The 27,989-nt window shown below is 40.5% G+C and overlaps 1 protein-coding gene across 1 annotated transcript in view; it reads left to right on the top strand.

Moving 5' to 3' along the window:
* The window catches only part of MATN2 (matrilin 2), a 199,912-nt gene that overhangs the window by 69,905 nt on the left and 102,018 nt on the right, over window positions 1-27,989 (top strand). The window contains exon 3 of the mRNA XM_036742359.1: window positions 3,875-4,444. Within this exon, the coding sequence (XP_036598254.1) occupies window positions 3,875-4,444 (570 nt within the window). The remainder of the gene's footprint in view (window positions 1-3,874; window positions 4,445-27,989) is intronic.

Genomic DNA, 27,989 nt, shown 5'->3' with positions numbered 1-27,989 from the left:
TTGAGCTTCAGTAGTTCAGTATCTCTGGCTCCAAGAAGCTACAGCATATGCAATGGCCACACCCTAATGAAAATGTCTTGGCAGATGGGCTAAACCAGGTTGAGGGTAATCAACACGTCTATAGGTGAGCTGGGGAGTTGCCTACCCCAGGTATATGAAGACTTTCCCCAGTGGAATAGGCACATGAGAACAGTTTATTCCAACAGCTATGAAGGAGGCTGAAGCAAAGGCCTTGGATCACTTAGAGCTTGGTCATTCAGTACATCCCAGGCCATCACCAGTTGTCCTCACTTTTGTCTTGGCCCTGGACTTCAGTGACTCTAGAAGACAGAGTGAGTCTGACAACTCTGTGCAACTCTGCCTCACTTAAATCCAACTCACAAGGGAGTCCAAACATCACCCCATGATATCATTGGTCCTCTTCAAAAATGAAGGGCTAACAACTGGTACCAGGTAATTAACTGGGTGTTGAATTAAACAAAGAATTATCCCAATTCACCACACTTGGTTGGCTTATGTGAATATGTTTTTGTGATCAGTTGGTCCTCCTTTATTTTTTTTTGGTGGCGGGGAGGGGGTTGGAAGTCCCTTCAGTTGGAGAGTGCCTTCTGCTCCTGCCCTCCTTCTTCTCCGTGGCAAAGGCTAAGTCCATAATGATACTTGATGTCTGACTTCTTCCATTAGAATGTGAGCTCCTTGAAAGCAGGGACCATGTTTTTACCTCTGATTCCTCATTACTTAGCACAGAGCATGACACATAGTAAGTATACTTAATAAATTGCTTATTGACTGACCCTGTGCACACTTAGTATAATGCTCTGAATTTAGAGTAGATGCAGTATGAAATGATACATTTCTACCAGATTAACATCTTGCCCTTAAAATATTTTTTCATGTCACTAGCCTGCTCATGAATTTTCACCCCAGGGTCAGAGAATATAATACAAACCTCTTGGCCCAGAACCTAGGGTTCTAGAAAGAGCACTGAGTGAACATCTGAAGACTTAGATTTGAATCTTGACTCTGCCATTTACTAGATATATACACCTTGGCAATTCATGTAACCTTTCTGTGCCTCATTCTCCTCATCTGTAAAACTGGGGAAATGATACCTACCTACCAAATAGAGCTGTCATAACAAAAGTGCTTTTAAACTTCTAAGCACTATATAAATCTAAGTTTTGGTTACCTGGAACTCTGCTCAACTTTATTACTTAATGCCTTAATACATCTATGTCTTAGATCTTCAACTAGATTATAATTTTCTGTAAGGCAGGAGGCAGATCTAATGCTTCTTTGATTGGTGCTGGACACAGAGGGAGTGCTGAATGATTATTTATTGAATAAATGAATGAAAATTTTGCAATTCTGAAAAGTTCTGACCACAGAGATCTCCAGCAAAGCAAGTAACAAAACTAGGAATTTAAACTACATTGTTATTCAATCCTATTGGGGTCCAAAAATAGTGGATTGGGTTTTGTATTATTCCCATAGAGATAGAGACAAAGGCCTAGGGAGCTGGGAGAGGAAAAATGAAAACCGTCATAGAAAGCCAAAATGCAATCTTTGCAGAAATACCCTCAGTGGAGATCAAGGTAGAAACTGCTAGTGCTGGTGGAAGGAAGAAAGGAAGGAAGGAAGGAAGGAAGGAAGGAAGGAAGGAAGGGAGGAAGGAAGAAAGGGAGGAAGGAAGGAAGGAAGAAAGAAAGAAAGGAAGGAAGTAAAAAAGAAAAATCCCATTTGTCTCATGCCACAGAAGAAGAGAAGAGCACACTCTTGTTCCATCTCTGAGAGTGTGGTCTCTGCCCTGGAGGACTTCAGTGCTGTTACCTGGAGTCCCTGTGTTATGCTTATCTGGAGCTCAGAAAATTTGTGGTGTTGAGCATTTGAGCCTTCTAGACAGACAAATAAGCCATTACCAGGTTCACTTAGCCTGAGATCAATTCTTTTATTTGAGTTCTTTTCTCTCTTTGGCTCTGAAGGCTTGGTCTGGCTACCTCAATTCAGGCTATTACTGTGGCTTCCAATAGAACTGTCCTTATATTTCATATAGCACTTCCCAGTATGCCAAACACTTGCATGATGTTGTTTCACTGAGTGCATTTAGGCCCAAAGTGTTGTTTTCTTTGAGCATCTCTTCCATGCTGGTGATAATCAGAGCAATGCATATTTATATAGTGCCTTACTGTTTTAAATGCTTTATGTGCTTGAAGTGAAATTGAATGCAATGGAAAAGCATTCACTAAGTACTTACCATGTGACAAGCACTGTGCTAAGTGTTGGGATTACAAATAGAAAGGAGAGGAAGTATCTACTCTCGAGAATCTCACATACTAATTAAGGGAGAGTCCAGCTCAAGGCATATGGAAAGACGTAGGATCCAGGGTGGATTGTAAGGCCTGATAGACCTTGGACAGAGGTAGGGAACCTGCGGCCTCAAGGCCACATGTGGCTCTCCAGTTCTGCAAGTGAAGCCCTTTGACTGAATCCAAACTTCACAGAACAAATCCCCTTAATAAAAGGATTTGTTCTGTAAAACTTGACCATTTACCTGTGTGACTTAGACAAGTTCCTTCACCTCTATACCCCAATTTCCTCATATGTAAAAAGAGAAGGTTAGGCTGAATGATCTCTATGGTGCCTTCTAGATCCAAATCTATGAGTCCATCAGCCAATTATACATTTTGATGTTCACCATTGCTTAGGAAATATTGATGAAGCTGTGTAGGGAGCCAAATGTGGAATCCACAGGCAGTCTGTACTGCTAGGTCCCAATGAGTGCTAATAATGAATCCCATGAAATAGTCCCATGTATTTGAAGTTATAATTATTTTACTATATTATATTTTTATATTACAATATTTATATAAATATATTCTATTACATATACTATATATAATTACATTATTATATAGTTAGCTATTAGGAGTTATAATTATGTAAAACATGGTCATTGATTCAAACCCAATGAAAACATGCAGTTCAAATAAAACTTCACCTTCACAGGATTCATCTTTTTGCATCCATCAAGACTTTGATGTATCTCATAGTTTAGAGAGATTTGGATGCTATCACTGCTCTGTAGTCCCTCACTTTAGTCTGAACTTGACAGTTGGTTTTTCTCTTAGTATGCCTGTCTGTCAAAGATCTTCTTCATTCAATTATCTTAATTCCTGTCCATCAGTGCATCACTTTCAAATCAAGACATTACCCTCCTGATGTCATTGGTCCTCTTTGAGAATGAAGGACAAACAAGAACAAACAACAACCTAGTCTTTAACTACTGAATGGGTGTTGCCTCAAACAAACTGAGATCTGGGAAAGACCTTAGATGTCCCCACTATATCTGGGACCATCTCCAGGCATCCTGACCTTTGTCTTGCCACTGTACTCAGATGACTCTGGAGGAGAGAGCGAGGCTGGTGACTTTGCACAGCCCTGCCTCACTTAAATCCAATTCACTTGCAGGTCAAGACATCATCCTCCTGATGTCATTGGTCCTCTTCAAGAACAAAGGACAAACAATAACCTACACAGGTTGTATTTCCCTATTGGAATGTAAGCTCCCTGAGGGCAGAGACTCTCTTTTCTGCTTATCACGTTGCTTAGCACATAGTAAATCTTTAATAAATGTTCTTTTTCTTTCTTTCCTTTCTTTCCTTTCTTTCTTTCTTTCTTTCTTTCTTTCTTTCTTCCTTCCTTCCTTCCCTTCTTTCTTTCTTTCTTTCTTTCTTTCTTTCTTTCTTTCTTCCTTCCTTCCTTCCTTTCCTATCCCTCTCTCTTTATATATCTATATCTAATCTATTTATCTATCCATCCATCTATCTATCTCCATAGTTCACTCCTAATCATCTGTGCTTTTCCTTTCTCACAGAAAGTTCATGTGAAAACAAGCAAGCAGACCTCGTCTTCATCATTGACAGCTCCCGCAGTGTCAGCCCCTATGATTTTGCAAAGGTGAAGGAATTCATTGTGACCATCTTGCAGTTCTTGGACATTGGCCCCGATGTCACCAGGGTGGGCCTGATCCAATATGGTAGCACTGTCAAGAATGAGTTCTCACTGAAGACTTTCAAGAGAAAATCTGAGGTGGAAAGAGCCGTCAAAAGAATGATGCATTTGGCTACTGGCACCATGACTGGGCTCGCCATCCAATATGCAGTGAACATTGCCTTCTCTGAAGCTGAGGGGGCTCGGCCTCTCAGAGAAAATGTGCCCCGGATTATTATGATTGTGACAGATGGAAGACCACAGGATCCAGTAGCTGAGATAGCAGCAAAGGCAAGGAATACAGGCATCTTGATTTTTGCCATTGGTGTGGGTCAGGTGGACCACAACACTCTGAAGTCCATTGGGAGTGAGCCTCATGAAGACCACATTTTCCTGGTGGCCAACTTCAGCCAGATTGAGACTCTGACTTCAGTGTTCCAGAATAAACTATGCGGTAAGAAGAGTTTTTATTTCCTGCCTTGCCTTCCCCTGCCTGGAGGTCAAATTCATTTCAAGTATACAGGGGTTTGTGAAATGTCCCAGAAAGCTTTTGTTTTTCAACTAAAATGATTTTCCATTGGTGTTTATGGAAAACCCATTCCCAGAGGCAGTGTTCCATAAACCCAATCCAAGATTGGAAAATAGATCCACTCTATTTTCTTTTTATTATAATAATGCTATTAATAACAATAATAATCACTAACATTTATGTAGCACTTTAAGGTTTGAAAAATACTTTACATATGTTATGTCTTAATTTTTTAAAATTACTCTTCCTTTTGGCTAGGAAGGCCATTCATCTAAGGTGAGCTCTGTCTTCCTTAAAGATTCAACTCAAGCACTGCCTTCTCCATGAAATGTTTCCTGATTCCCCAAATGGCCAGTGCCATCCCTCTCAAATTCCATGGTATTTAACTACCCATTAACTACCCAAGCTGCCTTCCTAATTAATTTATTTGCTTTGTATTTTTCTGTATGTATGTTTGAGTAACAGTGGGGCAGAGCAGATAGAGGGTTGGCCTTAAAGACAGGAAAGCATGGGTTCTAGTCCTGCCTAAAACATATTACTTCTTATGGGACCCTGGGCAAGTCACTTAAGCGTTCTTGGTGCTTTAGGTAATTACAATACTGTAACTTGCAGAGAATGTGCTGATCTTCATGGGCAGAGAGAGTTGCCTTACTTAGCCCTGGGTAAGTTCTGAAATCACACAGTTCTATCCCTACCTCATCCTTGTATATTTCTATACAAGTATATATGTATAGTATATATGTACATACTTATCTCCTCCATTAAACTTTAAGCTTCTTGTGAACAGGAATTGGCTTGTTCTTTGTGTTCATGTTCCTAGTGCCTAGCAAGCAACATATTAGATGCTTAATAAATGCATGGTGGTTGATTAAATGACCAGAAAGCCTTTCCTCTCTCTCCTGCCATCACAATGGCTCCACCCTATAGATGGGAGCAATTCTGTGAACAGGTTCCATCGCTCAATCCCGTTTCCTTTTCAACTCCGAGATCCCTGAGTCATCCTTCTTGGCTTTCTCTCTACCCTGTTATTTTTATTCTTCTGTTCAACAGACTCCCAGGGCTCCCCTTGCCTGGTTAGGAAAAAGGTGAAAGATGTAACTTTGATGTCAGGAAAATGGAGAGATAAAAAAGATAGTTTCACCAGAACCAAAGACAGGATTAAGAGCCAAGCAAACAGGAGGAGAAACAGAGAGCTCTAGATAAAAAGAATTAGGGAGCCTTGGAGAGGGCCTGTCTAGGAGAAGAGACTTAGAAAGAGTCTCAAAATCACAGATGGGGTGCTAGATGGCGCCATGGATAGAGCACTGGACCTGGAGTCAGAAGGAGTCATCTCCATGCATTCAAATCTAGCCTCAGACACTTACTATCTGTGGGACCTTTGGCAAGTCACTTAATCCTACTGACCTTAGTTCCCTCATCTGTAAAATGAGTTGGAGAAGCAAATGGCAAACCACTCCAATGTCTGCCAAGAAAACCCCAAAAGGGGTCACAAAGAGTTGGACCCGACTGAATAATAACAAAATCACAGAATTTTAGAGGTAGAAAGGTTCCTGGGCCTAGAGTTAGCTGGAGGAGACTTCAAAGGCCATCAGGTTTAACCCTCTCATTTAAGTGAAGAAGAAGCTGAGACCCAGAGAGATGCTTATTCAAGTTTACACAGGTATGAAGAGTCAGTCACAGGATTTGAACTTAAATACTTTGACTCCACAACCAGTGCTCTTCTCATACTGCTTCCATCAAAACAACATTATAAAATAAATTCCACCATTGCATATGACATCTTTTATTTTTCAATGTATTGATGGGTTTTGCTAATTTTTTTTCTTCTTTCTCTTTTTCTTATTTTTTTTTTGAAGAATTCCTTGTTATTAGGGATGGCTCTCTGGGAAGGAATAAGAGGGAGGGAGACAGAGGAAAATCTATGTGATGAAAAAAACAAAAGATATAAATAAGAATATTTTTAAAAGAAAAAAATCAATCCAACCACACCACTGAATGCCATCTAGTCTAACTCATAAATTAAAAAAAAATCCTTACTACACCATACCTAACAAATGGTCACTTAGCCTCAGTCTGAAGACCTCCACTGAAGGGGAGCCCACTGCTTCTCAAGGCAGCCAAAGAGATGAGATGGCTACCATAAATCTCTCTTCCCCCCACTATTTTCCTGGTACCAAAGCTCCTTTTCTCTACCAGGCAGCTGAACTCTGCTACATTTCAATCTCTGGACACTAACAGCATGTGGCGTGGTCTTTTGAAACTATACGTCAGTGCCAGAGTCAATCAGTCAGCAACTATCTATTAAGTTCTTGCCATGTGTCAGATACTGTGCTCAGGGCTGGGGATACAAATTTTAAAAATAAAACAATCCCTACTCTCAAGTGGCTCCTGTCCCTAACTGCTGCCAGGAATTGGTGGTGGGTTGAGGAGGAGGAGAGAATGGGGAGGAATTTCTTAATGATAAACCATTTGTCTCACTTTATGTTCAGTTGTTTTTTGCATGGTAAATAATGATTTGTTATCTTCCAAAAATGAAAAGTTACTCTTGACCAATCTGCCTTGGGGAAGGTAAGAGATGTTTGTTTATACACTGTTGTGCTGCTTTCTCCGAGTGTCCAAGTCCTGGTTGGCCAGTGCTCTGTCTTAGCAAATAAAGAGCATTATCAGTTTCAAAAGGACTTTTTAAGGGTTCCCACTGGAGTTTTTAAAGTCCTTTAAATGAAAGAATCAATAAATGAGTGAAAAATAGAAAGAAAAAGCATTTATTAAGTGCTTACAATGTGCAAAGCACTGTACTAAGCACCGGAGATACAAATAGAAAAGCCAGATGGCCTCAGCTCTCAAGGATCTCACATTCTTCAGCTAAAAGTCAGATGAAAAGGTCCCATGATACTTAGGGTGAAGCAACAAAGCAGATGGTAAAGATCTTCTTTAATGACATTTCCACTGATAAAACCATCTTCATTTCTGATGTGGAACTATTTGACAGGATATTGGTGGCAACAACTTTCATTTCTGGGTCTTCAGAAGCTGTGGCTACACCTTTATGTTTTTCCACTTAATAGTATTTTATTTTTTCCAATTATATTTAAAGACAGTTTTCAATATTCACTTTTATAAGATTTTGAGTTTCAAATTTCCCCACCCCCACCTCCTTCCCCTCCCCAAGATGGCAAACAATCTGAAACAGGCTATACATGTACAACCATATTAAACATACTTCCACATTAGTCATGTTTGAAAGAAGAATCAGAACAAAAGATAAAAAAATGAGAAGAAAAAAGAGAGAAAATAGTATGCTTTGATCTGCATTCAGACTCCATAGTTCTTTGTCTAGATGTGGGTAGCATTTTCCATCATGAGTCTTTTGGAATTGTCTTAGATCATTGTATTGCTGAGAAGAGCTAAATCTATCAAGTTGGTCGTTGCACAGCATTGCTATTACTGTGTACAATGTTCTCCTGGTTCTGCTCACTTCACTCAATTTTAGTTCATGTAAGTCTTTCCAGGTTTTTCTGAAATCTACCTGTTCTTCATTTCTTATAGAAAAAATAGTTTTCCATTACATTCATGTACCACAACTTGTTCAGCCATTCCTCAGTTGATGGGCATCCCCTCAATTTCCAATTCTTTGCCGCCACAAAAAGAGCTGCTATAAATATTTTAGTACATGTGGATCCTTTCCCCTTTTTTATGATCTCTTTGGGTTACAGACCTAGAAGTGGTGTTGCTGGGTCAAAGGGTGTGGACAGTTTTATAGAGGCTACACCTTTAGAGGAAGTTGCCAGGTCTCATCTCTGCAAGGGTTGAGTTCTTAAATGATGACTTTAGGGACTGGGCTGGAAACAGGGCCAGTGGTTGCTGATATTAGAGAAACTCTTGGGCCCAAAGCCCTGAGCTGTTTCCATTGTGGTCTGAGGGGAGCTGGTGGTAGTAGTTTGACCTGCCTGACACATACTACCTTCTATCTCTCCCCTAGGTGCCTTGCTGCTTCAACTAGGTGAGCTTGCCTGCATTATGGGTGCTGGTGGTCAGTTTAAGTGGCTGCCTCCTTCTCCCCTGGATGATAGTCGTGGAGGCTGTGAGTGGAAGCAGTGCCAGTAGTCTAGGAGGCACTGTTATTCCAATGGCTTTTTGGTTCACTCATCCATTAAAGGCAGTTGGTTAGTGGTTGGCTTTGATGGTGGTAAGGATGGCGGATCCATTCTCCATAGAGCTAGATAAAGCTACTTAATTATAAAGTAGGTTGCCTCCTTGGCTCTGTTCCTAACTTCAAAATCATATCTCACCGATTGGTTGGCATTTGGTGGGAGCAATTGGCTCCTTTACCCGTTGATGATGGCTGTGGGGGCTGGGCTAAAACAGAATTTCCCTCAGTGCCTGGGGCCTTCTGACCCTGGAATATCTAACCACCTTTGCAGACTTTTCACTCTGCACTATTCCCTTGCCAGACAAGTTTTTCTTCTGTCATTGGTGAGTTCCTTCTGGAGTCTCTTTTACAAAAGGACCAAGGCTGGCCAGTCTTCATTCCTCTCTTGGCTCTGCTCCTGACCTTCTAGACTTCAAAACCATGTCTCTCTGGGTACCTTCATTCTTCCCTCCACATCCCAGACCTTTCAAGTTCCCTTTTGTGTGTTGTCTTCCCCCATTAGAATATAAGCTCCTTGAGGGCAAGAGCCACCTTTATTTTTGTTTATATTTGTATCCCCAGTGTTTAGCACAGTGCCTGGAACATAATCAGCACTTAATAAATGCTTATTTCATTCCTTCAGTCACTTGAGGTCTTCAAGTAGAAGTTTCTACTTGAAGACCTCAAGTGACTGAAGGAATGAAATCTTGGGGGTGTTACAGAGGAGATCTCTGTTGAGGTCAGGGTTGGACTAAAGGATCAGTGAGTTAGGTCATCTTCCAACTCTAAAAGTCTGGGCTGCTCATTTTTTTTTAATCCTGAGAAATTGATTTTACAAAAAAGGTATCATAAAAGAGAAAAGAGCTTTTTCCCATGTGTCCCTTGAGAAACGTTCAGAGCGGTAGCTTCCTGGGGTTCCCCTTAAAGGCTATTATTTTTGCTCTGCACTGTTAATATGTGAGTTAAAGGAGATTGGAAAAAAATATATTTGGTAGAATCCTTCAAAACTATTTTCAAGGTTTATTGCTTTAAATGACTTCTGCAGAATTTACAATCTTCCTTTCCTGGAATATTAAAAAACCAATTGATTCAGTAATAGCTTTGACTGTTTATTCATTTGAATTGGAAACTTTAAATGGAGGTGCTTTTTTTAAAAAAAATAACCACTCTGTTATTAGCAAAGAAACAAATCTCAAGGTAACATGACAAAGCTAGCCAGATAGCCCGACCCTCCCATAGCCTTCAATATTGACTTGTCTTTAGACTTTTTCCTGTGTTCTCTTATAATGAGACAGGAAATCTAAGAGGCATCTCCTTGTCCATCACATTCTTTTCAATGTAGAAACTCAGCGTATCTCTGGTGAAATCTTATTCATAGGAATAGGACTTGGGATTGCATTGTTATAGGGAACTCCCAGATGGGAAAACTCCTTCTACCAATGCATATTAGCACCTTCTCTGTAACTCCTAGTCTTGAGAGAGTTTTCTAGAGCAGAAGTGTCATACATATGGCCCACTGGCCACATGCAGCCTGCAAAATTGCCAAGGACAGCCAGAACCAGATAAAAATGGAAGTCAATATATGGCTGGTAGGGTTCCTTATGTATGATTTAGTGGTCCCCATTTCTATTTGAGTTTGACACCACCAACCTAGAGTGCAATGACTTACCCAGGGTCACACAGCCAGTATGAGTAAGAGGCAGGTGTTCATCACTTGAAAGGCAACTCTCTATCCCCTAAGCTGTACTGCTCAGGAAGTGAAAACTGCTTTCAGAGAACACAGGCTGCTCTGTAACAATCACCTTGCTTTGCAGAAGCTGGTCCAGTCTTTAGGTTGTTTCAGCAAAAGTTAAAACTCCATTGGGAAAAAGGAGCAAGTAGTCCTCTGCCCTCCCTCCTCTGCCCCTCCACTCCTCACAAGTCAGACCCTTCACTGACCCCTCCAGTTCTGAAGCCTTAAATGAGTAGCCCATAATGGCCTGCTATGAAGCTAGGTAGGTTAGATTTTGAAAGCAAAGGAAACCTTTTAGGAGCCAATGTTTAATTCCATTATATTCCTGTTGCCTTAATTCAGGGTGTTATGTCACAAACCAGCAGCCAAAATACCCAAGATGTGTGGCCAGATGCTCTGAGGCACCAGCATTCTGAACAGATGTTTCCCAGCTTTGGCTCGCCATCCACTTAATACATAACAGCTGTGGGTATTCCCAAGGCCCAGAGTACCACAGCATGAGATCTCTGGGGTCTGTAAGAAGCCAGTCTTCTAGACTTTCATCTCAAAGGCCCAGTCTAGGCATAAGCTAGTCAGCTAGGTGGTACGGTGGATAGAGTGTTGAGCTTGGAGTCAGGAAGACTTGAGTTCAAATCCTGCCTCTAAGGTGTTCTACTTGTGTGACCCTGGGCAAGTCACTTAACCTTTCTCACTTACAGTTTCCTCATCTATAAAATGGGCATGATAATAGTGCCTGTCTCACAAAGTAGTTGGGAGGATCAGATGAGATCATGTGTGAGGTGCTCTGTAAACCTTAAAGGGCTGTATCAAAATAACTAATATTATTCTAGGCTGGTGCCTGGAAGACAATGTCTGGAACCAATGAATCCCAGAATCTTAGCCCTGGAAGGTACCCTGCTGTCACAGGGGAGGAGATATTACAGCTAAAAAGTATAAACCAATTTTGACGGGAGAGGGCTAAGTTCCAGGAGTTTAGACTTCATCCAACCCTCTGTTTATGGTTCTGCAATTTTTGTTAGGGGCTCCCTCAACATATTCATAGGTGGCCCTGTTCTGAGTACCCAGAATTTATTAAGCTTATTACGTGTGAGGGGCTGCGTTGGGTTCTGGGGATAGGACAATGAATAAAACACAATCCTTGCCCTCAAGGAACTTATACTCTAGCAAGGTACATAAGGGGCATAAAGAGGTGATGAACTTTTTAAAATAAATATTTTGATTACTGTGTTTCGATATAATTGACTTTCTTTTATTTCAAAGGAATCCTTTGTTGTCCATATTTTTCATGCATTTAAAAACATTATTCAAAGAAGGAGTCGTAGGCTTCACCAAACTGCCAAAGGGGGGTCTGTGCCATAAAAAAGTTAAGAACCTCTGACTTAGAATGTGATTAATGCATAGAAAAAGTTTGAGACATTCAGATCTCTTGCAGGTGGGGAGATGGCACCTGGGCAAGGTCCTGAAAGGGAGGAAGAATTTTGAAAAGTAGGGATAGGCTTGAGATGTAATGGGCCTGGGCACAGGAAATGGTTTGGACAAAGGCATGGAGGTAGAAACAGGATGGATGAATTTGAGGAATGATGAGGGGATCCAGTTTGGATGGAACATAGACTTTGTGAAAGGGAGTAGTAAGAAAGGAGACTGGAAAGACAGGGTTATAGGTTCGAGACCAGAAGGAACCTTGAATGCCATTTTGCTGATAAGAAAACGGAGGTCCATGAAGAAGTGACGTATCCAAAATCAAACAGATAGTAAGTGGCAGATCCACTTATGACCCGGTCAACTTGTGAAAGGCCTTGAATGCCAAGCTTAGGTATTTGTACAACATTTAGTAGACAGGAGCCATTGAAACTTTTTAAGAAGGAGAAGGATGTGATCAAGTATATGTATGTGTATGTGTGTACACAGACATATATACATACATATATATACATATATGTGTGTGTGTATATATATATTTATATACATGCACATATATGGCTTTGACAGTAGTGTGAAGATAAATTAGGGCAAGAAGATCAGAGGGAGAGAGATATATTAGGAGACTATTTCAATAGGCCAGGCATGAGGTATGAGAGCATTAATTAAATTAATTAATTAATAATTAAATTAATTAAATAGGAGAATAGCTTTGATTCAGGGATCATTCAAATATCTCATATTTCTTTGCACTTATCACACATTCTCATTCATATGATAGTATTGGGTATTGTTTATCAATGTCCTCCTTCACTACCTCACCAAAGCATGGAAGAGGTAACCCCGGTCTCTCAAAGGCTATGTCAGGAGAGTGTAAAGTTGTCCCATGCTGAGAAGCCTTCATGTTTGGCTGCAGCAGCAATGTATGGAGTCTACTTCCCGAGAACCAGTCTGGCTAAGTGAAGAGAGGTTCATCTCCAATAGACTGACTACTTGGTGATGAGTTCTTTGGCCACAGCAACCCATGGAGGGAAGAAAAATTCAAAATGGCCCTTGGTCTTGTCTGGTGCAACAGCAAAAGCAGTAGTAGAAAGAGGACTGTTTTTAGACAATCTATAAACATTAACTTTGCTCTTGGCACTCTAAATGTGAGTTCTTTGTCCAGTGACCAACAACTACTGGGCATACTTCTAGAGGGACTGATTCATTCATAGACATGAAAAAGGAGATAGAAGGAATTTGCAGTGAAATGGAAGAATAGCTCACAGTTTTCCTTGGAGAGATAAATCAAGGAGTTGGCAGATTTGGTTTATCATGTATCCAAAGGCAACAAGAAACATCATTTCATGGGACATTTGCTCGTCTCATACTGCAGTACTTACGGCAAGAGTTTGCAAAACAACCATCATGATAATAATTGCAGTTTATGTACCATGGCATGTTATAGAGGAGGAAAAGGTAGAAAAATTCTGAAAAAAAAATCATTTAAACTTTCCAAATTAGATCTTCAAGCAGAAGCTGAAAGAACATTTGGTAGGCAATGTTGTTGGGAGTAGGAATTATTATTCTGCTATGGGTTTGACTTGCCAGAATCAGATTAAAATGTCCTTGGATAATGTTTAAAAATAAATAAAAATACAATAAAATATATTTTTAAACTTCCAAATTAAATATGCAAGGACACAAACAAGAGTTTGCCCAAGATAGGTAGCCAGGGTGGGTTGTGATCCACATTATTGTGGGGCATTCCCAAATCAAAAAAATCAAAGATCCATTTGAGTATATTTTAATATGCAGTGACTTCAATTCAAAAGTAGGAGTAGATGAGGCACAGGAAAAATATGTTGGAGTATATGGTTCAGGAACAAGAAGATAAGAGAAGCCAAACACTTGCAGAATTCCGAGAAGCTTTATGCATAAAGAATTATAGATAGAATCCTAGACCTGGAATCAGAAAGACCTATGTTCACATCCCTCCTCAGGTACTTACTAGTTGTGTGAGCCTAGACAAGTCACTTAACCTCTCAGCCTCGGTTCCTCATCTGTATAAGGGTGTTAGACTTTATGACCTCTGAGTTCCCTTCTGTCTCTAATCATGATCCTATATATCATGAATGTGTTTTTCAGGAAGAGAATCAAAAGGTACTGGGTATGACAAGTAATAAATAATGATATGTAAATTGAAATTGATTTCAAGAGATGGGAAATGACTCATTACTAGTGTGAGAGTAATTCCTAAATCAGTTATCTGTACACAGTCAAGCCACTAACTTGGTAGAGTAAAATTCTAAATTAAAATAACATTAGAAGAAGAGAAAAGTAAGAAAAGAAGATATGGTGTATGATCCAAATAACTCCAACTTGATCTCTTTAAACAAGTTATTGATGTGAAAAGGGGGAAATGGATGGAAGAAAGGACATTGACACCAATTATAATAATTTAGTGCTGAAGTTTTGTTTTGTTCTTAACCAGACCTGTGATTTCATTGGTGTACAAAGCTCTCCATGAGAAACTTTCTCTGACAATACCAACTAGATTCTTCTACACTATTTATAGTCTTGCAGAGTTTCTTGGGATCAGTTAAGTGACTTGCTCAGGGTCACACAATAAGTAAATGTCACAACAAGGCCTTGAATTTATGCCATACTGATTCTGGAGATGGTTCTCTATCTACTATGCCACTCTGAGTTTAATTAATATAAATCATTTGTCAAAATGAATAGAATCAAAGAGTCTGAAAATCCTGTTAGTCAGCAAACACTGGACTTATTTGCCAAAAGGAAAGAAGTGGCAGCCAAGGCCAACATTGATTTAGGACATAAACTTGTCTGTAAAATCCTATAAAAAGTATGATGGAAAATTATGAAGCATATCACCTAATAAAACAGACAGATGCAGTAGAGAGTAACGCCAGTTTCAAGTAAACCTGGCAAGAGACCCAACTAAGCAAAGTCATCAAAAGCATTTGTGGATAAAACTGAAAGGGCAAAACATAGACAAATGATGGAAAAGATCTGCAAAGTTTTATATAGAACTCTGGACCTGGAGTCAAGAATTCAAATCCTACCTCAGACACTTACTAGTTGGGACAAGTCACATAACCTCTCTCAGCCTGAGTTTCTTCATCTCTAAAATGTGGATAATAATAACATTTAAAAGGTTGTTGCAATGATCAGATGAATTAGCATCTGCAAAGCCCTTTGCAAATGTAAAAAATGCCTTATAAATTCTATCTATCATCATCATCATTGTTGTTATTTTCACCATCGAGGACAAAAGAGCTACCACATCTGGTGGCTAAGATCATAGTCCGGGATTTGCTTATAAAGGAGGTAGAAATGACCCTGAGGAGAACAAAGCAGGAAGAATGCTGGCCTGGCCTGAGTATACACAGAGGATGTGTTGTGTTGGCCTGGGTGGGAGGGGAATGATGATGTAATTTTTAAGAGTATTGAGGGGTCAATATTCAAGGAATCTGAAGGAAGGAAAGATACCAAAGACACAGGGAAATAACCTTGAACCTTTTTATTGTTACCGCAAAGAGGAGACCAAGAGAACATCAACAACTATCAGCCTATATGCCTCTCCCCCATCTACATGACATTTTTATGAGAATAATCTACACATACATTTAAGGCATCCTTGACGAGAGCATTAGAAAGGAGCAAGCTGTCATTCATAAGGAATAAGGAAAAATGTATTGAGTACAGGATTCCACTGAATATAAATAAAGCATTTGATTTGGTACACAGAGATACTACCTTAAAAGGTCTCCTTTTGCTAGGTATTTCTCTTGCATGTGTCTAAATTATCCAAGGTTCCTTGAAAAATATAGTAACAGAGATAAACTTATTTGATGATTCTTAGGCATAAAACAAGGAGATCTATGCATGCTGAAGGTGTTCACCATTGCCATGGAGTAAATACAGTGTTGACTATGAGAAACATTCCACCCAGATAGTGCTTCTATTACAGAGCACAGGATCATAGAGACCTTAGAGGTAATCAAGTTTAACTCTATGGATAAGGAAATTGAGGCTAAGAGCAGTTGAGTGACTTGCCAGGGTCATAGATCTAGTATGTTTCTGAGGCAAGATTTGAACCCAGACAGTCTTGATTCCAAGCCCAGCCCTCTATCCACTGCACTGATTACTTTAACCCCTAGAATATTGCAGAACCTCCTTGATGACATCCATAACTACTCAAAAGCATATGGCCTAACTATTCATCCAGAAAAAAACAGTGTGGACCAAAACTGCCTATTGCCTTGATTCATAATAATATGCAATTAGATGGAAAACTAATCTAACTCATCCGTTAGTGTATTTACATGTGTGTATATCTGTATATATGTTTGTATGTATATATGTTTATATGCATGTGGATATGTATATGTGGGTATATATACACACACATATTTATATATACTTGTATAGATATACATACACATATATACACAATATATGCCTACATATATATGCATAGAGATGTGTGTGTATATATACATATATACATACATATACATACATACATATACACACACACACACACAAATATATATATATATGGAGCATCTAAGTGGTACAATGGATTGAGCACCTGTCCTAGAGTCAAGAAGATCTGAGTTCAAATGTGACCTCAGACACTTACTAGCTGTGTGACCTTGGGCAAGCCACTTAGTCTCTATTTGTCTCAGTTTCTCATCTGTAAAATGGGGACATATTGGAGAAGGAAATGGCAAACCACTCCAGTATCTTTACCAAGAAAAACCCATGGACAAGTTGATGGGGTCACAAAAAGTCAGACACAACTAAACAACTGAACAACAACAACATATATATATATATATATATATATATATGTTCACATAGATTTAAATATATGTGTATAATATATACATATAGATAGATAGATACATATGGGCAGATTCTGTCAATGGACAATGAATTGGGTCCATTATTTAACAAGAAGAAGACAGCAGTCTAGCTTTCCTTTGGGAAACTGCAAAATTCTTTTAATGACCCCTGCCTTCTCCTTAAAATTTAGGCTTGTCTTTTTAAAGGCAACGTTCAGCTGATGTTGTTTGGCTACAAGTCATAAAACACTACATCCCTTGCAGGATTGAAAAAGCAATGGGGAGGAACATGGTGGGTGGGTATAAACTGCAAAATATAATGAACAAAAAAATCACGGAGGAGAAATGGAACAAAGAATGACATCCAATAAACATAAGAACAAAAAAGCTAGGCAGGGCATGGGACCTGTGAGCATGGCTGATGGTCAGCCCCTCTGCTTCATTGGGAGCTTCACAAGCTCAAGAGAAAATGAGGAAAGACCTTGGAACACTGGGAAGACTCCCTTTGGTGACCTTTTGAAAGGACATGGAAAGAGTCCTACGGGATGGACAGGAGTGAGCATTTAAGATTATTTTATTACATGGAATCACGGAACCTCAGAATCTCAGAGCTGGAAGGGGCCTCAGAAGCCATCTGTTAGTTCAAAGCCTACCTAAATAATAAGTGGTCATCCAACCTTTGCTTGAAGATTTGTAGTGAGGGAGAACCCACTACCTCCTGAAGAAGGCCAGTCTTTTTTTGGACAGCTGTCAAAGCTAAAAAATTCCCTACAACAAGCCAAAATCTGCTTTTCTGTGACTTCCACACATTGTTCTTGCCTCTATCCCTTAGAAAGATCCCCTTTCTGGTGTCATGGATCCCTTTGGAAGTCTAGGGAAGCCTATGGATCCTTTCTTGGAGTAATATCTTTAAATCCACAAAATAAGGAATGACAAAGGAAATACAGTTATCAAAATATTTAAGAAAAACAAGTAAGTTCAGAGGCCCTGAGTTAAGGACCCTGTTCTAAGACTAAGCAAAACAAAGTGGAAACCTCCTAAATTGTCACATACTCAAAAGCTATTGCTCTGTCCCTTTGAGGCAAGTAGTGGGAAAGTTGTTAACATAGGAGAAAACTCAAGCAAAGATGGTTTAACTAACTTGCCCAAAGTCGCACGCTTAACCAGTGGGCGAAAGCTGCATTTAATTTTCCTTTGCTTTCTCCAAAAGCCAATTTTTAAATGGAGAGCTTTTTTTCTTCTTTAAATAAATTGTTTTCAATCATCAAGCATTTTTTTCTCCCTTTTGACTTCCCGTCACCCACTGGGGGAAAAAATGAAGGAAGGAAGGAGAGGGAGGGAGGAAAAAAGGAAGGAAAGGCAAGAGGAAAGAAGGAAGAAAAGTATAGAGGAAAGGAAGAAAAGAGGAGCAAAGAAAAGGAGGGAAGGAAGGAAAAAAGGGAGGGAGTAAGGAAAGGCGGGAGGGGACAAAGGAAGGGAGGGAAAGAGGGAGGAAGTATTGCAGAACTCATATCACATAAACATAATCAAGAAAAACAAATTACCTTTTGACTGTGTGATATGTGATGGGTTGGGATTTCATCACTGTTAGGTAGCTAGTAGAAGAGACAGTCTGGCACCTGGGGCAAATTCAATTAAGTAGAAGGTGTGGAGAGCAGAGTGCCTAAGGTATGATCACATATGTATGGTTGAGAGAGTCCCAAGATAGGAATCATGGGAGTTAAAAAAGATTAGACATAGGAGGCCAGGATGTTTGAAAAGGATGAGAAACTGAGGTCAAGGAGTCTGGGAGCTGTCTATTAAACTCATTGGAGAGAAGAGATAGTGACTCATAGGTCCTCAGATGAGAACAGTAAAGATCTGGACAGGACAGGTTCAACTTTAAAGGAAGAGAGGCTGGTGCTGAGCGATGATGGCAAAGAGAAGATTTGAATGTGGTAGTGGGGTGCCTGTCCTTCTCCCTATGAATTTTCAAGAGGAATTGGGAGGAAATAGGAGGAGGAGGAAGAAAAGGTAGAGGGTGACAGAGAGGGTGATAACTGGAACAGAAGAGAAGGGGAATAATAGCTCCAGCAAAAGAACTTTTCCTCACCTCCCTTATCACACACACTGATTTCTCAATGAGCAAAGGAGGAATCAAAAGGAGCAACAATCAATCCCTCGATCAATGAAAAAGTATTTATTAAGCACACTGCCAGGCCCGTGCTAGATATTGGGATTACAGGTAAAAAGCATGAAACAATCTCTACCTGCTGTGGTTTACATAACAATGGGGGAAAAAAACAAGTACATGTAAAATATATATGGGTGGCATAAATATAAAGTGAATGAATGTAAATATATGCAAAGTCGTTCAATGTTAGGTAGTTTGGGAGGGAGGGCACTGCTGTGTGCACCATGACCGCATTCTTGGGCAATAGCTTGTCCTCCTGAGCATGTGTGGCTAGAGAGCCTTTGCCTTAGAGATCCATTACCCATCTAACCTGCCTTTGTAGGAGAACATCAGAGTAATGAAAGTAAAAGATTGGGCCTCTGGTACAGTATCATCCCCATAAATGAAACCCCTATATCATCCCCATAAATGAAAAAAAAAAGCCCTGTATATGTGATCATGACCTGGTCTTACATCCCTGCCCTGCTACTTATTACTTGTGTGACCATGGGCGAGCCACTTCATTTCTCCCACCCTCAGCTTCCTCATAATTAGGCTTCAAGGTGGTGCAATGGTTAGAGCTCCCGACCTGGAGTAAGGAAGGCCTGAATTGATTAAGCCTTCAACACCTCCTAGATATGTGACCCTGGGCAAGTCACTTAACCACTGTCTGCCTCACTTTCCCCATCTGTAAAACAGAGATAATAACAGCACCTCCCTCCTAGAGAGAGAAAAAGCAGGTTATGAGATCACATAGGGTGGCAGACTTCAGTGAGAACTCAGCAAGTTGGGAATATTAAATAGTCTTAACCTATGTGGCCACTTATCACGAAGGTCAAATGAGATAATCTTCAGAAAGCGCTTTGCAGACATTACTGCTCTGTATAAATGGTAGCCATTGTTATGACCTCTAGGATGGGGATGGGGGAGGGGGTTGTACTAGATGACCTCCAAAGAGAGGATGTGGCCCTCAAGATGACAGTAGAAGGAAAATTACGAAGGTCATGTTCTCAGGCCTCTTCTGCGGCTGCAAGAGAAACTTAGAGGCTACGTGTTTTGTGAATTAAGACCCTGTCTACAAGACCATGCAACAACCAGCCAGTTCAAATAATCGTTGGTTAGGTGGGAGAAAACCCAAAACAACCCAGCTAAGCAGTGCACTCATTTGACCCAGTGCGTGTCAGTCAGTCTGGTCTTCTTAGTGAGCCACAGTCTAAAAGAGAATGGATTCTATCCAAGACCCTTTAAAGTCTGCTCAGCAGCAAATTTGACTTTAGTCTTTCACAAATTTGGGGCTGCACCACAGAGCTATAACCAGGGTGGGGAGGCCAGGGTAAGAAAATTATTTAAAATAGGCAGCTTCTAAATGGGGCTGCTTCCTAATCCCTCACCACAACTTACTCCACCAACTATACCCTAGATGAGGCAGGGGCCTCTATGGACTGGACCTCTTCCCCTCCCCCAGAGGGTGTTTGGTGGTACTTGTCCTGGTTTATGTCTTGTTTCTGAATTAACAGACACAATCTGATGGAACAGAATTCAATTCAAATCATCAGGCATTTATGAAATACTTACTGTGTGCCAGATACTGCATTAGACATAGCGGATATAAAGACAGAGATGAAAACAGTAATTTATGAAACAATATAAAAACATATGCAAAGTAAGTATTAAAAAAAATTTCATGGTAGAGGGGGAATCAGGAAAGGCTTTATGTAGAAGGTAGCACCTGACCTAAGCCTTTACTGACAGTAGGCATCTCAAGAGAAGGGAAATGAGAAAGGAGAGCATGATGGGCATTCTATGCAAAAGCATGGAGTTGGAATTTCATACAGCGGAGAGCCCAGTTTGGCACGAACATGGAGTTGAGTCAGTTCTGCTCTAACCAACATTTTGTTGTTATTCTTCAGTAGTTCTAGTCATATCTGATTCTCCATGACCCCATTTGGTGTTTTCTTGGCAAAGATACTGGAGTGGTTTGCCATTTCCTTCTCCAGCTCATTTACAGATGAAGAAACTAAATTAAGTGATTTGTCCAGGGTCACACAGCTACTAAGTGTCTGAGGCCAAATTTGAACTCACGAAGATGAGTCTCCCTGATTCCAAGCCCAGGGCTCTGTGCCGCTTAGCTGACCCTTAACCAATATATATGTTCCCCATAAAAACACCTCAATATGCAAAATGGAGCAATAAAAACCACAGAGTTGGTGGGGAAAGTGGGAGTAGAGGTACAATACTTAAAACCCTTTGGTGACACATTAAAAAAATGATAGAAACCTAATAGAAATTGTATGTAGCACAGCTGTATACATGTTAAATGGTTAAGAAATATATAAATGCTACAATAAATAGTGGCCCCTGATGGCTTTCTCCTGGGGCTACATAAGCAAGCTGGGCGGATCAGAACTCCAGGCCTCCGGCCAGAAGCCAAGGCCAAAGGGGATAGGGGTAGAGGTAGGAGTGAGAGGAAGAGCAGAAGTGGGGCAGACCAGCTTCTACAGCACCAGCAGAAAGACCATAAACATAGCACTTGACCTTATAAAAGACCTACCTCGGAAGGGTTGCCATTCATGAGTTATTGTGAAGTAGTAAAATATTCTTCACTCTCCCTGTTTTTCCTGGAAGAAACTGCATAGAAGGAAACCTGAAATTTGCAAAATGCTTCCTAATATCAATCACATTGCAAAAAGATTCATGTTTTCAAAACACGTATTATAGCAGAACTGCCTGTATGCTAAAGAGAGCGATGTGAAACGTCTGGAAAGGTAGGCTAAAGCCAACTGGTGAAGGGCATTAAATGTCAAAAAAGAAAGGTTTTTATTTTATCCCTGAGGCTACATAGAAAACCAATGAAGCTTTTTCAGCAGAGAGAATGATATGGTCAGACTCATGCTTTAGAAATATCAATTTGACAACCATGGAATAGAGAAGTGAGACACCAAAGGCAGGTAGACCAATTAAAAGGCTTCCACACTGGACTTGGGGAGGCAAGACATGTTTCTGTCCTTGTTCTTTCTAGAGACTCAGTACTCCCTTCGGAGTACATGCCAAAGTAACATTCCCGTTTGACTTTATTTACCTATTAAGGCCTATTATTAATAATAATAGCTAGCATTTTTATAGAGCTTTAAGGTTTGCAAAATTTCTACAAATATCATCTCATTATATCCTTAAAACACCTTGGGAAGCAGGTGCTATTATTAACTCCACTTCATAGATGAGAAAACTGAGGCAGACTCAATTTAAGTGACTTACCCAGGGTCAAACAGCTGGGAGGTGTCTGAAGCTGGATTTGACCTCAGGTCTTCCTGACTTTAGCTCCAATGCTCTGTCCAACTAGCTGCCTTATTACTGAGCCTGTTGAAAGACAATATTCCCTAGACTCTTTTATTCCCCAAAGGCCTAGTCAGTCACTTAAGCCACACTCTTTCCCTTCTCTTCTTCCCCCATCTGGTAATTTCTCTTTAATGTCCCGGTAGACCCAGTGCGTTACAAGGTGGTGATGATAATTGGGCTGTGTAGAGCACCTAGCCCACACTGATTTATTATGTATCTGCCGTCACTGTGTTCAGGCCATGCAATTATCCTCTCTTTCCTGGAAGAGGAATTATCCTCTCTCCCTGGACCAGACTGTCCCAGAGCATATTCCCTTGTTGCTAGGGGGAATTATAGTAACTCTACCAGGTGGTGAACCTCAAACTTTTCTATTGCACAGGCCAGTTTACAGGAAAAGTCCACAGGGAGGACCATTTGGAAGAAGGCAGAGGTCCTCTTTGATCCCAGGGGTTAGAAGGTTAAATAATGGATTAAAGTTGCCAATTGCCAAATTTAGGAGGTTTGATGCCAGGGAAAACTTTGTTAACAGGTGGAGCTGTAGAATGGGCTGCCTGGGAAGGTAGTGGGCTTCTCTTTGCTGTAGGCCTTCAAGAGAAGTCTAGGCAGCCACTTAGAGTATATGTTGTAGTGAGGATCCTATTCAGGTATGGGTCATACTTGCTAGCTGCTGGGGTCCCTTCCAACTAAGAAATTCAGTGATTCTGTGACCACTTGTGCTAGGACATTAGCAATGAATAATCATTTTGACCAGAAAGAAAGATATGATTCATTAATGCCACAAGAACTGGCCACAGGTCACCCAAAGAGACCTCCTAGGGAACCCTGATTTAGCCTTGAGAATGAGAAATTCTATGCCAGGCAACTAGAGGGCACAGTGGATAGAATGTTGGAGCTGGAGTCAGAAAGACCTGCGTTCAAATCCTGAGACAGTTTGCTAGCTGTATGACTGGAAAAGTCACTTAACCTCTCACAGATTCAGTTTCCTCGTCTGTAAAATGAGAATGATAACAGCACCTACCTCCCAGGGTTGTCTTGAGGATCAAATGAGACGATATTTGTAAAGCACTTCACAGAGAGCTGTATAAATGCTAGCGAGGGTCATTATTACCAACCTGCCATTTCTGGAATCAGGCCTTCGGCGTCTCCTCTATGACCCCGATGACTTGAAAGCGTTAACTCGGTTTCCAGAAAGGCCCGATTCCCTTAGGAGTGCCAAATGTCATTAATAATTTCCTTGGAGGAAATCATTAAAACAGAGAACAAAACAAAAATCTTACTAAGTCATGAAAAGCTGATATTATACCTATATGACAAGAACATCTCAGTGGGCCTATTTGTCCAGACCCAGGTGAAAGCAGACTAGGCCAGTCTTCTCCTTCCCTCTTCCGACCTTTTTTGTTTCTCACTCCTCTAAAGCACAGATCAGGTCTTACTGTGTATTACCGCTATCCCAGGCCTCACCCTCCTATGCTCCATATGTACAGGCACCCTATCTTTTCAATGCTTGACCTCTCCCCCTGTGCTCTACACACCGCAGTCCTTAATTAGTGCCCATTAAAGTGAATGGAATGTTGAAGCACATTGATTGCCTCTCTTTGGTGACCTAAATAAGCCGATATTAAACAGAATGAGTCTAGCCTTGTTGCCTCATCAGGGAACTTCCAATGTGGAAATTTCCTCTACTGATGCATCTGAAACTTAAGAGTCTTAGAGATCTGCCGGGACATTGATCCAACAAGAGAATTGCCTATGGTTACACAGCCAGTATGTGTGAGATGCAGGGCTTAAACCCAGGTTTTTCTGACTCTAAGGCCATCCCCCTGTCTGCTTTCCCACAGTGCATCTTTGATAATCAGTCATAGATGGAACTTGCTTTGAAAGATTTCCTTTTCCAATTAATTTGCTGTTATTTAGACCTAACCATTCAACTCTTTGGGCTTCTTCTTTTAGACAAGGGTCACTAGGTAGTATCCTTGAGTACTTGGTTGTTGTTCAGTTATTTCAATCTTGACCAACCCTTCATGACCCCATTTGGGGGTTTTCTTGGCAAAGTTCCTGGAGTGATTTGCTATTCCGTCTCTAGCTTATTTCACAGATGAGGAAACTGAGGCAAACAGGGTTAAGTGACTTGCCCAGGGTCATATGGCTAGGAAGTGTCTGAGTCTGGATTTGAACTCAGGTCTTACTGACTCCAGGCCCAATGCTGTATCCACAGAACCACCAGCTGCTTCTATCCCTGAGTATACTCAAGTAAAATCCATTTCTTTAGAACCAAAGCATGTCTTAAACTCAGGATTAATTGGATTGCTCCCAGACATTGGAAACATCTATTTTGTTTTAATATCATAAAATCCCTCTGCAGGGGCTCATCTTTTTTGTTTATGAGAACACTTCCATAACTCTGATTCTGTTTATACCAAGGCTTGTTAAATTTTAAGTGTGTTCAAGTTTCATTGTGTTAGCAAGGAAGTTATAAATTAAATACCAGGAAAAAAATGAGATCTTTAATGAGATCCAGGCATATTTAATGTAAGAATTAATGTGGCTGAATGCTTATATACTTTAATCCAGAATTTTTTTAATAGTGGAGAGATATCACAGATTTGAAAATGTTCAAGCGCAACATGTTTCCTGTTGTTTTTCTGCATTAAAACAGTAAAATATCCTCACGATATACTCAGGACATTTTATGCATCAAGCCAGCGTGTAGTAAAGGATAGCAACCCTCGGCAATTCATTTAACGTCTTAGGGTTCTCACATGACTTGAAGGTTTTAAGTTGCTGATCTGTGTTAGGAGAGGGAATTGCCTTCCTTATACTGATGGGACTCACAGGGGTGGGAGAGGGAAGATGTGTACCTCAATCACCCACTCCAGCGACTCAACTCAACAAGCACTTATTAAGCACCTACTGAGTGCAGAGCAAGATAATGCTTACTTATTCTCTATGTGACCTCGGACAAGCCACCCAATGTCCATGGGCCTGTTTCACTCTCTGTAAAATGAGGAAGGAAGTTGGACCAAAATGTCTCTGAGAACCGTTCCAGCTCTCAACAGATGACCCCAAGACACAGAGTGGCCTGGATTAGATTCGGCCACATCTGTACAGTGTTAACAGTGAGGAAATGAGCAAAAGGAGCAGGGTAGAAATGCTGATTTACACTTTAGAATGCTGGTTCACAACACAATTTAAACAACAATGAAAAGGGTTGTCAGACTGTCCCTGACAAACTGTAGCAGGGCTATTAGGATAGAAGACCAAAGGATGGACAGATTAGGATGACTGTACAGAAGACACAGACCAAGGATATTAGACTCGTAGTCAGAAAAGAACCAGGTTCAAATCCAGTCTCTGACACTTCTTAATTAATTTATTATTAATTTATGTGATCATTAATTTATGTGACAAGAAGCAAGTGGCCTATCTTCTCTGTAACTCAATTCCTTTTTCTATGAAAAGTATATGATACTACCTGTGTTGTTGTTGTTTGGTCATGTCCAACTCTTCGTGACCCCATTTGGAGTTTTCTTGGCAAAGATACTGGAGGGGGTTACCATTTCCTTTTCCAGTTCATTTACAGATGAGGAAACTGAGGCAAACATGTTAAGTGACTTGCTCAGGGTCACACAGCTAGCATTTGAGGTCAGATTTGAACTCAGAAAGAAGAGTTTTCCTGACTCCACTGCTCCACCTAGCTATCCCTAGGTCAGTCCTTAGCTCTTTTAAATTTTCCTTAATAAACTTTGTAATTTTCATAGATGCATACCCAAAACCATCAGCTACTTTTGCGTATATATTCATACTAACTCTCCCATACAATGGATTCAGATTTTTCATTGTTCTGATCATTGTGTATTAACCTGTTAATCTGAAATCAATGTTGTTAGCTCGTTGGTATAGTGATCATCAGTGTATAATCATAATTATCAGTAAATTAGTTATTAGTTCATGTTAGTCAACCCAGAATGATTTGCCAGGCTGCATGACAAATGAGAAATGGCATAGAAGGTCTAGGGTAACTGCTGTATTGGAAGTAGCCTGTAATCAGAAAAGAGAGTTGGCGGATCACAGAGTAAGAGAAAAGATGATAGATGGACCACATGATTAACAGATTGGATCCCCTGGGACCAGAAACAGAAGGTCAGGAGGTTGAAAGTAAACGGGATAGGCTAAGAGTTTGGCTCTGCTCAGAAATGGAAAGGGTGGGTATAAGATCATTGATTCTGCTTTGCTCACCATGAAGAACAATGATGATATCTGGGAATACATACCAGATTTATTTTTTTGTTTTAAAATTTTTTCCAGTTCACACCCTGTTGCACATTTCACCCTCAGATAACAACCACAATAATAATAACAACTGGCATTTACATAGTGCTTTGTGGTTGGCAAAGCTCTTTAAAAATATCCCACTCCATCCTCATAATAACCCTGGAAGGTAGGTGCTGTTATCATGCCCATTTAAAGGTGAGGCAGATAGAGGTTAAATGACTTGGCTAGGGTTGCATGGCTAGTAAGTGTCTGAGGTTGGATTTGAACTCAGGTCTTCTTGACCCCATTTCTGGAGCTCCACTCAGTGCCACTCCACTGAGTAGCCTTAATATTATGTATCATAAAGTATGCCATAAAAACATTCATTAAGCAGCTGCTTGTGAAGTGTGATACAAAGATGAAGAAATGAGATAGTCTCTTCCCTCAGAGGAGTTAATTAGCTTGGTGGGGAGAAGGTGGGGGGAGAGGGAGGAAGACATGGAGCAGGCTACTATGTTAGTAAGCCTGCACAAGGTAGAGGATGGTAGCAGCAAAAGAGCAATCTAGACAAAGTATTCTAGAAATATTGGAGGAGGGAAAGAATGGCTTTAGAGAGGGGAATTCTAGAATACCTTCTGGAGGAGTGATGTCTGAGCTGAGCCTCGAGGGAAGAAAAGGATTTTAACAAGAAGACATAAAAGGAGGAATGCATTGCAGATCGAGAACGAGGAACAGCTAATCATCTATCTGGCTAAAATATAGAATGAATGAAGGGGAGCGTTACGGGATGGGGCAGCAAAGGGGGGTTGTAGCCATTGCACGTAAAGCATCTAATGCCTGAAAGGCAATTTCGTAGTACAGTAGGAAGAGTAGAAAGGGAAGGAGAAGGAGGAAGAGAGGGGGGAGGAAGAAGAGAAGGAGGAGGAGTAAGAAGAAAAGGAGGATGAAGAGGGGAAGGAGGAGGAGGAGGAAGAAGTAAAGGAAGACGAAGAGGGGAAGGAGGAGAAAAGGGAATAAGAAAAGGAAAAGGAGGAGGGGTTTCCTTGGCTTCCTTCAAGATTGAATTCAAATCCTACTTTTTGAAGAAGGTTGTTTCCAGTTCCCCCAAATGATAGTGCCTTCTCCTCTGAGATTACCTTCTGGCTGCTCTGTATATATATCTTGTGTGTATCTAGTTATTTACATGTTGTCTCCCCCATTAGAATGTAAGCTCCTTGAAGGCAGGAACTGTTTCTGCCTCTGTTTGCATCCCTCATGCTTAGCACAGTGCCTGGTAAATATTAAGTGCTTAATAGATGCTTATTGACTTGATTGACAATCTACTTGACCATAAGCAACTTGCTTAACCTCTCAAACCATGGGCAAGTGGCTTAACTTTTCTATGTCCAAGTTTCCTCATATGTAAAATGAGGATAATAATATCTGTAGTATCTACCTTACTGTGTAGCTCTGATCCAATAAGGCAATATATATAAGGTGCTTATCCCCAGCTAGGTCCATTGTGTTTTATCTTAAGGCAATAGGGAACCCCTGAAAGAGTTTAAGGAAGGCAATCACAGGGTCAGACCTGCACATTTGGAAAACGATTTTTCTGC

The sequence above is a fragment of the Trichosurus vulpecula genome, chromosome 1 (genome assembly GCF_011100635.1).
Source record: "Trichosurus vulpecula isolate mTriVul1 chromosome 1, mTriVul1.pri, whole genome shotgun sequence".
Lineage (NCBI taxonomy): Eukaryota > Metazoa > Chordata > Mammalia > Diprotodontia > Phalangeridae > Trichosurus > Trichosurus vulpecula.
Note: the sequence above shows the minus strand (reverse complement) of the source record. Positions and strands in the feature narration are given on the sequence as shown.